We start from the raw sequence: 10,511 nt of genomic DNA, 5'->3' as shown, positions 1-10,511 counted from the left end.
CCAAAACAGCACATCAGTGATCAACAGAAGCACAAAGGAGTGAAGGCAATCAGAAGGTGGGACCCTTCTGTGTCTGGAAATTAAACAAAAATCTGCAGCATCTCAATATTGTCACATAGGACTAATGAGGCACATACAAAGTCACATCTGTGCAACCTTGTAACACCGGCCTCTAGAGGGCGCAGCAGCATTCTGACTCTTCTTCGTTGGTGCTCTCTTGCCATGTTTGCGGAAGCTTGGTCACAGCAGCGAACAGGAGGCTTGTCACCTTTTCTGTGTATGTGTTGTGGCTGTATTTTATAATTCAAAATGAACCTGCCGAAGGGCCCAGATTCTCTGTGCTTCGACAAGGATGTTTTTATGAAGGTGAGAATCCGTGAACGTTACGTTTGGTAACGCGTTAACCGTAAGCTGCTGTTGTCAAACTAGCTAGCATGGAGCTAAGTCAAAGTAATGATCCTGGATGCTCCAGTTTCTGAAACCTCTGTTTTTTGTTGAATAGAAATACTTTAGATGTAATAAGCGTTTAATGGTCAACGACAGACATAGTTATTGTTGTTGATATCATGTCAAACGTTAACTTCTCTGTGTATGAACCATGGCCAACCCTTAATAACAAACGACATTAATAATGAGAAAAATGTGTTCATGCTTTATAATGTGCCTCTGTTTGTTGTTTATTAGCTGCGTCTATTTTCTGGTGACATTTACTGATACTTTACTTAGCTGTCCATCGCTTAGTAATAACCGAAAATGCATGACTGGCTGCATTAAATGTCTGTACCCTTCTGGTCTGTTGCTGTCCCCCTGTCTGCAGGATGACTTTGACGTTGACCAGTTTGTGGCGGAGTGTCGGAAGCAGGTCCAGCTGGAGGAGATGAGAGAGGACCTGGAGCTCTACTATAAGCTGCTGAAAACAGCCATGGTTGAGCTCATCAACAAGGACTATGCAGACTTTGTTAACCTCTCCACCAACCTGGTCAGTTGCCCAGTATCTGTCACTGTGGCTGTAGTTACAACCATAACCCTGCAGTCAGCATGACTGTTACTGTCATGTTTGATAACAAAGTTAATTGTTAAATCCAAAATATCTTTAGAAAGGCATATCTGTCTCAAAATATTTGCAATATTTTATGTATATGTCGAAAAAGAGAAATAAAGAATATCGGACGTTTGATAACACATTTTATTATTCTCAAATATCAGTATCAGCCTTGACAATGCAGTACTGTTGGGATCTTAATATGCCCTTGAAAAATTAATAGGAATGCATGACACAGCTTTTATTTTTAAAATGAATCTAATGAGGATAGACTGTTTCTAATCTCAGACCTCTACTCCCTACTCAGGTGGGGATGGATAAAGCCCTCAATCAGCTTTCTGTGCCATTGGGACAGTTACGAGAAGAGGTTATGGTATGTGTTCTGATTAAGAATTATGTAAATCTTGATTAATTCATGCCACAGAGGCTTTATTCATGTCGCTGTTATCTGTTGCAGAGCCTACGGTTATGTGTGAGTGAAGTGATTCAGGCTATAGACAGCCAGCTGTCCAAACAGGAAGATCTACAGAAAAAAAAGGTCTGGTTCCTCGTCTGTCAGTTTGACTTTTATCATTCGGTCTTATTTTGTTTTCATCATTAACTGTATTCTATGATCACCCGTGCAATGCTCTTTGACAGTCTAGTGTAACATGTCCATGCCAAATTGTGAACTTAATGTTTCAACAAGCTTTATTTCTTTGTGGGATGATTTTAGTTAAGTATCATCTTCCTATATTTATCACCATCCATCAGGTGTGTGTATTGAGGCTAATCCAAGTGGTGCGCTCAGTGGAGAAGATTGAGAAGATCCTCCACTCACAGAACTCCAAGGAATCCAGCTCTCTGGAAATCAGCAGGTGGGAATCATGTCAACAAACGCACTGGCTGTCACTGAATGTGGGCAGGTTATTTACCAAGTAAGGCCAGTTTCAATATTTACATTTCAATATCTGGCCTAAACAGGTATGACAAGTACTCCTTGCACTCTCCTTGCACTTATTACACCAAGGTCTCCTACTGCACTGAAGCTTTAGTGTTTTCACTCACTTGTAAGTCACTTTGTAAGGTACTGTGTATATTTTTGTATATCTATCTTTGTTTGGAGGTGCAGAGAATGTTTTCCATTTTTGAACAAAAATCCAAACTGTTGACAGAAAGTATTCCAAAAACACAAAGTACTTGAGCACACGAGAGGTTCAAACTGTTTGAGCTTGGTCACTGCAGGCATGTGGTGCTAAGCGTTTGTGTCTGACTTTGTGTCTTTGTATGTAAAGTCCTTTGTTAGCAGGTCAGATCCTGGAGAGGATAGCTACAGAATTCAACCAGCTGCAGTTCCACGCTGTACAGAGCAAAGGCATGCCCCTGCTGGACAAAGTCAGACCTGTAAGTGTTAATGGGTCAGTCAATCGGACAGCTGATTAATCGCTAGCCACTCAGTTTGTCAAACAGTTTTTCTGCCCGTCTGCTCTTCTGTCAATCCACCAGCCCTGCAATTATTTGAAAAAGATAATCAACTTTTGTTTGATCCTTCTGGGTAGTGCTGAGGACACCTCTGTTACAGGAAAAAATAACATCAATGCACTGACTATCCATTAATGATCTCCAAAAATATTTGATCCTAGCACATTGATGCATGATTCCCTTGGTCTATGTGTTCCTACAATATACTAGAATACTTTTGATACTAATTTTTTTTTAACTATGTATGTGACGATGTTTCATCCTCTGTCAGCGTATTGCCGGCATCACCTCCATGCTGCAGCAGTCTCTAGAGGGCCTGCTGATCGAGGGTCTGCAGACATCCAATGTGGACATGGTGCGTCACTGCCTGAGGACATATGCCACCATAGACAAGACTCGAGATGCTGAAGGCCTGGTCGGACAGGTGCTGGTCAAACCGTACATGGACCAGGTAAACGTTTCACACGTGTTTGTGATATACTCCAGATCCCAGGGCGTTTCAACTTTTTTTTGAGGACATAAACTGCTAACTTTTCTGAAGTGTTTTTTCATTTAAATCTGATAAATTAAATCGATGAATCAATTCAATTAGCTTTATATGGGCCTAAAAACTAGATGTCATGTAGCAGGAGATAATACCATGTAAATATTGAGTTTCTTATTGAATGATAGCAATTCTTGTATATCCTGCTTTAGTAAGTTGTATGGATCAGCAGCTAAAACTCTCACCTCTTTCCTTCTTTTAGGTGATAGTGGAAGAGGTGGTGAAGTCCAGTCCGAACGGTCTCCAGTTGATGTATTCTCGACTGCTGGAGTTTGTTCCTCATCACTGTAGACTGCTGAGAGAAGTGACTGGAGGAGCCATATCCAGGTATTAATGTTATCATGGAGGCAAATCTATTCGAAGCGTGATCGCAGATCAAGTAGTTCTTTGTTGTGTTTTGCCTCTACTTGAAAAATAATCTGCTTTCATCTGTTGAGCTATTGAGCATACGGAATATTGGTTGTATGATCTTCTTCAGAGATCACACAGCTTCAAACACTTTTATTTATTTCTGTTTTAATAATACATTCATGTAATTACCATGCATCGTTTACTCAACGGATTTGAACATTTTCTCTCATAAAGGGTGTCAGCTTAACAGGGTCTAGTGGCCTTTAAAGATTTTTTCAGAAATAACAACTACTACTTTGAAGACATTAAGTTAATCAGCGGCTGGTATAGTGCCCAGGGTATAAAGTATCATAACATATTTTTAATGTGCCAGTGTTCTCTCTCTCCTCAGTGACAAAGCTGACATAGTGCCAGGTTATGATTTCCTGGTGAACTCTGTTTGGCCGGAGATAATCAAGGCGATAGAGGAAAGGTTGGGCTACCTCTTCAACCCTGGAAACCCTGACATATTCTATGAGGTACAGCCACAGTGACACAGTTGATGTGTGTATGCGTTCGCTTTGAGAAAATTTTTGTGTGTTTTGTGTGTCTTTACTGCCAACTCTTCTTTTCCAGCGCTACAGCATGAGTATGGAGTTTGTCCGAAGGTTTGAGCGTCAGTGCAGCTCGCAGGCCAGTGTGAAGAGACTGAGAGTACATCCTTCATACACCAGCTTCTACAACAAATGGAACCTGCCTGTCTACTTTCAACTACGGTGCATATTACCTCAACACAATCTATACTCTGCATACTGAACCTCAGCCTGTAGATTACACCACATACAGTACACATTCCACGGTCCTCTTTGCTAACTGCAGGTTTCAGCCTCAATCATGTTGGTAGTGTGACATCATATTTACTGGAAAAGTTAATAATCAGAGTGTGTACTAAAGGAATTGTTTGACAGAGTTAGATGAGATCAGTACCACTCTCATGTCTGTCTGTTCAGTATGAAGGTGGAGCCAGGAGAGGAATAGCTAAGCTTAACATGAACACCGAAAAAACTGGGGGAGACAGCTAGCCTGGTTATGTCCAATGTAAATTTAGATGTCTCTGAACAAAAGCCCATTTTTATAAGAATCTGGAAAAATTGCTTATTTGTATGAGTTTCATGCAGGGTGATGACAAGAAGAAAAAAGGAAATTGAGGATGTGCGTCAGAATATAACATACCGCATAAACATGACACCCAACCTTGACCAAATGGCCATTGATCTGTGCGACAAAGTAAAGAAGTAGTCTACTCCTTCTGCCCCGACAAACATACACACTGTAAAGTACACATGGCACAGATTCACCATTGCACGTCAAGATAGATATCAGGTAGTTGTGTCCTCATTTCACAATACAAACCTGCACTGTTCTGCTTTTCTGGAAAGTCCATATTTTCTAGTACACAGTGTTGTTTCACGTGAGCAGGTGCATATCAGAGCTGATGCAAGAAATGAGCTGATAACACATCGATTGTTTTGTTTTCCTCCTCTCTGCATGGCTCTCCTCAGGTACAAGGAAATAGCAGGAAGTCTGGAGAACGCTATAAGTGACGGACTCGAGGCAGCACCAGGTAGGAATTTATTTTCCACCACGAACACCAGTGTGGACCTCATACGTTACTCGCACTAACTGTGTGTCTGTGTCTGTTCATGTCCAGCTGGCAGTGCATACCACCTGCAGGCTTCTGAGGTGTTGTGGTCCTGTCTAGTGAGGTGCTGGTCAGACAAGGTCTACCTGTCACCTCTTGCCCATCGTTTCTGGAAGCTCACGCTGCAGCTCTACTCACGATATGCCAAGTTTCTCGATGAGGTAATCTCAAATAAACCAGAGGAGGACTATAATGATTTAAAGACTATTTTTAAAATCAGTAGTTCCAACAAAGCGGTATGCAAATGATTAGTCATCTTTGTTCCTCATCTGTATCGGTGTCTGCACAGGTGTTGACTAAGAGTCCATCCGCTGAGGTGACTAAAGAGCCAACCAGGCCTCTGCCCAGCTCGGCCTCCTCCACCTCCAGCCGAACGTCAATGGATGACGGTGGCAGCGAGAGTGGGAGTCCTGCCTCCCTGTCCACCAAACAGCTGGTCTACATTGCCGCTGACATCCAAAAGCTTCAGGAACAGGTGCTCACACACAAACTAAACGCCCATATTTACACGTGTAGTTCCAATTAACACATAAATTAGCATGCCTTTCTCAGAAGTTCAAACTGACAGTTTGCTCGTCTTTCTCTTAGATCCCAGAATTGTCAGAAACGGTCAGACAGCGTTTAGAAGCGGTCGGATTCAAAAACTTTGCTATTGTGGAAGGTAAGCTGCCCACACAGTGCCTAGAGAAATCATTTTATCTTTTCACTTCCTTTGCAGGGTTTCCGTGATCTTATTCAGTAATGTTTTGTCCATAAATGAGCAGGGAAATGCGAAGATGGAGCAGAATATTTTTTTATCTTTTTGGTTTTTCTGAATTTTCTTGGGATTATCTGTTAGCACAATATCTGCTGTAGTCTTAATTTGATATAATGCATGCTAAGGGTACACATGGTCACACAGTCATAAATGCCATTGTCCTCTGACATTTAAAAAATGTAAACACTCAAAAACGGCAACAGGCTTTATGTCTTAATTGACTATATTGTGGTCACAATATTTTATTACTTTAGTCCAATGTTAGCTCAGAGTGCCTTTACTTCATTGCATTTACTAGTGCTCTCTTCTATGTCAGATGCTCTAGCAGACTCCAAGGCATGCCTCTCAAGTAGCGTTCCCACTCTGAACGCCAGGATGACCCAGCATCTGACTGAACGCTGCTGCCGCTTCCTGAAGAGTGCCTCTGAGGTTCCACGGCTCTACCGCAGGACTAATAAAGTCAGTGAAGCGGCAAGCATTCACATATACATGTTGCTCCTATATTTCATCATATACAGTAACATTCTCCAATCACATAACATCCCTTGGAGCAAACACTGGGAGAGCACTGTTTGTCTGATTTAGACAAAACCTGGAGAGCTACTGCACTTGGAACTGTGCTTTCACATATACATTTTCTTTAGATGGAAATAGTATAATTGAAGGTCAGAATGTCACATTTGAAATGCTCTGACTGGTCAGATTTTGATGAAACCTGGAGGGATGATGCATCTTAAAACATGAATGGCTTTCAAACGTATGCCACTGGAGTATTTTATTATCATTGGCTCTAAAATTGAGCCTATTATTGAACTAAATGATGTTTCAGTAACAGGCTGAGCACACTTTTAAGAGATTTATTATATGTGAAGCTCATCAGAGTTCCAGAAACTAATGCAAAAATTGACCTTGGATGTGGCAGTTTGACAAAACAATTCAAAGTCCTCTAACTGGATTTATTTCTAGTAACTCTGATTTGTGCAAAGGATTTTCCATCAAACATCTTTACCTCTATCACTCACTTGCTCACTCATGGTTAGCCTGTCTGCCCCCCAGTGGCCACTAGCATCATGATATTGTGTTTCCTTATTCCTCATAGTTTTCTGTAGCATTGTTAGAACATTAACTATTTTGCAATGATGTCTAAATCAAATTGTATTCCCCCAATATGTTCCAAGTCCTGATAGTAAATTTTTAGTATCTGCTAATACTGAGTCTGATTCTATATTATTGTTTCCGGGAGGTCAACAAAAACTTTCAGGTGGTGTTAAGTTTCTTTTTTTTTTTTTTATTTCGCAGAAGCAATTTCAAATATGACTGAGGACTGTATAGATTTATATGAAGGAAATGTAGCCTACATAACGGATTTCCTTTCATAGTTCTCTCCTTATCCCCAACATGAACAAAACGTGGAACTTTAAATTCACCTTTCAACCAATATGTGTCCTTCAAATATTGAATTTTATTCCAACAAGTTTGTGAAAACCTACAATATTTGATGTCCTCCCTGTGTAGGATCTGCCGGTGCGGGCATCAGCGTACATGGACAACGCCTTACGTCCGTTACATCAGTTGCTGACAGACTCAACAGGGCTGGTCACCCCATCCACAGCACAAGAATGGCTGCGAGTTGCACTTTCTGACTGCACACAGAGGTAATTTTACGCACACGAATGGACCCAGATACAGTACCCATGATGAAGAATTTAAAATAGCTGACTAAGGCCAGTATTTAGATGAGTACATGTGCTCATCCATTTATTGTAAATTGGCTTCATTATAAAAAATGTCCCATCACATTAACTCAAAGAAAGTGAGAGGAATTTAATAGATATACAAAAGGAAAATTACAACCTGCTAACTTTCTCTCATGAACATTTTCTTTTCCATCATTCTTGACATTTTTTTTCATTCAGATACTATGAGACCATCTCAGAGGTGCTGAGCTCCGTGAGAAAGATGGAGGAGAGTCTGAAGCGACTGAAGCAAGCCAGAAAAGGTGCGACCACAACTACCACAGCAGGAGCAAATGGTGGACCCACAGATGACAGCAAGATCCGTCTTCAGCTGGCACTGGATGTGGAATACCTGGGGGAACAGGTCAGTGGTGTTTGACAAGTACACAATCACATTCAGATGTGTGGAGATACATACCTTACCTTATCTTACCATACATACCTTCCAGCAAAAACATATATTACACTCGCTGAACACTTTATTAGGAACACCTGTACACCTGCTTATTCATGAAACTATCCAATCAGCCAGTCATGTGGCAGCAGTGCAATACATAAAGAGCTCAGGATCTTCAGTTGATGTTCACATCAAACATCAGAGTGGGGAAAAATATGATCTCAGTGACTTTGACTGTGGCATGATTGTTGGTGCCAGACGGGCTGGTTTGAATATTTCCAAAACTGCTCATCGCCTGGGATTTTCACACACAACAGTCTCCAGAGTTTTTACTCAGAATGGTGCGAAAAACAAAACAAAACATCCAGTGAGCAGCAGTTCTGCAGATGGAACTGCTTTGTTGACAATAGAGGTCAGAGGGGAATGGCCAGACTGGTTGGAGCTGATAGAAAGGCAACGGTAACTCAGATAACCAGTCACTGTGGTGAGCAGAAAAGCATCTCGGAAAGCACAACATGATGAAACTTAAGGCGGATGGGTTGCAACATGAGAAGGCCACATCAGGTTCCACTCCTGTCAGCCCTCAACAGAAATCTGAGGCTGCAGTGGACACAGGCTCACCAAGACTGGACAAGTGAAGGCTGGAAAAACGTAGCCTGGTGTGATGAATCTGGATTTCTGCTGAGGCATGATGGTAGGGTCAGAGGGTCAAAGTTTTTTTTTTTTGGTGCAATTTGGGCCCCTTAATACCATTCAGTCATAGTTTGAATCTGATCACAGTTTGCCATCTTCTAATGGTTACTTCCAACATGATAATGCACTATGTCACTAAGCAAAAGTCGTCTCAGACTGGAAGCATGAACATCACATGGGGTTCAGTGTACTTCAGTGGCCTCCCCGGTCTCCAGATCTGACTCCAACAGAACACCTTTGGGGTGTGGTAGAATGGGGGAGATTGGCAGCATGAATGTGCAGCTGACAAGTCTGTGATGCAATCATGTTCAATCATTTCCAACGTCTTCTGGAATCCATGCCACAAAGAACTGAGGCTGTTTTGAGAGCAAGGCGAGGTCCTGCCCAGTATTAGCATGGTGATCCTAATAAAGTGTGCGGGAGTGTATACTGTAGACAGTTACAAACTGCTACTAGGGTGTGTTACAAATTTCAGTGTCATCTGAAATACTTTTGGCTAATATCTCTTATGTTGCTTTGTAATGTTGTTTGTCTCAGATCCAGAAGATGGGTCTTCAGCCGAGTGATGTCTCCATGTTTTCCACTCTGATGGACCTTGTGAAAGAGGCCCGAGAGCTTGCTGAACAGAACCAATAAAAAGTTGATTCCACAGTAACTGAAACCCATTAACATGCTGCACTCATCTCTGCATTTCCTGAAGGAAAAAAAAAACATTTGGCCCAGTCCAGGCTAAAGGTCATGGTCTGGTAACAGTCGATGATGATCAGACCATGAAGAATGTAGGACAAGATCTGACATTATTGAAATCCCTTTTCAAGGTTTTGTACAAAAATATCTCCATTTAATGCAGACCTTAGATCCACAGTGCACAAACATTTGAACAACAGGGACCTGCCGGAGTTGCATCTGACCAGGCTGTAAATTATTGTTTGAAACAGCGATAACTACTAGTTGGATCCTCGCTGGTTCTGTTGTAGGCACTGTGAATAAGAGGGACTGTTATTTTTCTGATGTGGCAAGAAAGTTGCAAAGACAGAATCAAACAATATTTGTCTAATTTCTGCTGTTGCTCGGTGAGAGATTCATCTCAAATAAATAAGTCTTTTAGTGTGTAACGTACATTTTTGTTAAAATCGAATTTGTATATTATTATATGTTTAACATAATTAACTTGGGGAAAAAATAAAGAACTTTGGATACAATCTTGAATTTATGTGTTTAAATACAAATGTCATGAGCTGACTACAACTGGTTGGGTATTAGTTATGGCAAATTCACAGGACTCTGACCATTGTGTACATGCCAACAAGTCGTTTTTACACATGATTTCACTCCAAAAGAAATATGACAGGTTGACACCATACATATATATAACTCAAAGACAAACTGTGGTCTTATGAAAACTCAAATTTGGCCTTGAATAACCGGTTTTAGATTTATTTTTTTGGACCTCAAGAGCAATATGCCATTGACACCTTTCACCATTCAACAATACTGCCTATTTCCATATTGTTTCACACATTAGGTCATGTTCTCTTCATGTATTTTCTAATCTTTTTGAGTAAGATGTAACACACAGTATATGTTGCCAATACAATTCAACCAGGCATTATAAGACCTTTAGTTACAGATGTTCTGATTTGCAGATGTTATATTTAAAAATACTGATTTGTGGTTTTGTAAAAGGTAGTGCATTGATCTTGACTCAACATCCTGTTTACACTAAACCGTATGATGTCAATCGGTAATTGGCTGATTCTGTAATTAGTCAAGAAGATTTTCTTTTATTTTAAATGAGCGATCTGTTTATTCTTTGGTTTAGCTCCATTTAGCTCCATTTTATTTTTCA

The 10,511-nt window shown here is 40.8% G+C and overlaps 1 protein-coding gene across 1 annotated transcript; it reads left to right on the top strand.

Moving 5' to 3' along the window:
* The first annotated feature begins 221 nt into the window (after positions 1-221).
* cog2 (component of oligomeric golgi complex 2) lies at positions 222-9,854 on the top strand. Its single transcript, XM_022763634.1, has 18 exons — positions 222-366; positions 818-979; positions 1,350-1,415; positions 1,500-1,580; positions 1,796-1,899; positions 2,317-2,425; positions 2,775-2,954; positions 3,250-3,374; positions 3,790-3,916; positions 4,014-4,153; positions 4,940-5,001; positions 5,089-5,240; positions 5,369-5,554; positions 5,668-5,740; positions 6,153-6,295; positions 7,352-7,491; positions 7,753-7,936; positions 9,200-9,854. Exons 1-18 carry the CDS (start codon positions 310-312, stop codon positions 9,296-9,298), a joined length of 2,190 nt encoding a protein of 729 aa, XP_022619355.1. The 5' UTR covers positions 222-309; the 3' UTR covers positions 9,299-9,854.
* Positions 9,855-10,511: the final 657 nt, after the last annotated feature.

This window comes from Seriola dumerili, unplaced genomic scaffold (assembly GCF_002260705.1).
Source record: "Seriola dumerili isolate Sdu_G_001 unplaced genomic scaffold, Sdu_1.0 BDQW01000478.1, whole genome shotgun sequence".
In the NCBI taxonomy this organism is placed as follows: Eukaryota; Metazoa; Chordata; class Actinopteri; order Carangiformes; family Carangidae; genus Seriola; species Seriola dumerili.
Note: the sequence above shows the minus strand (reverse complement) of the source record. Positions and strands in the feature narration are given on the sequence as shown.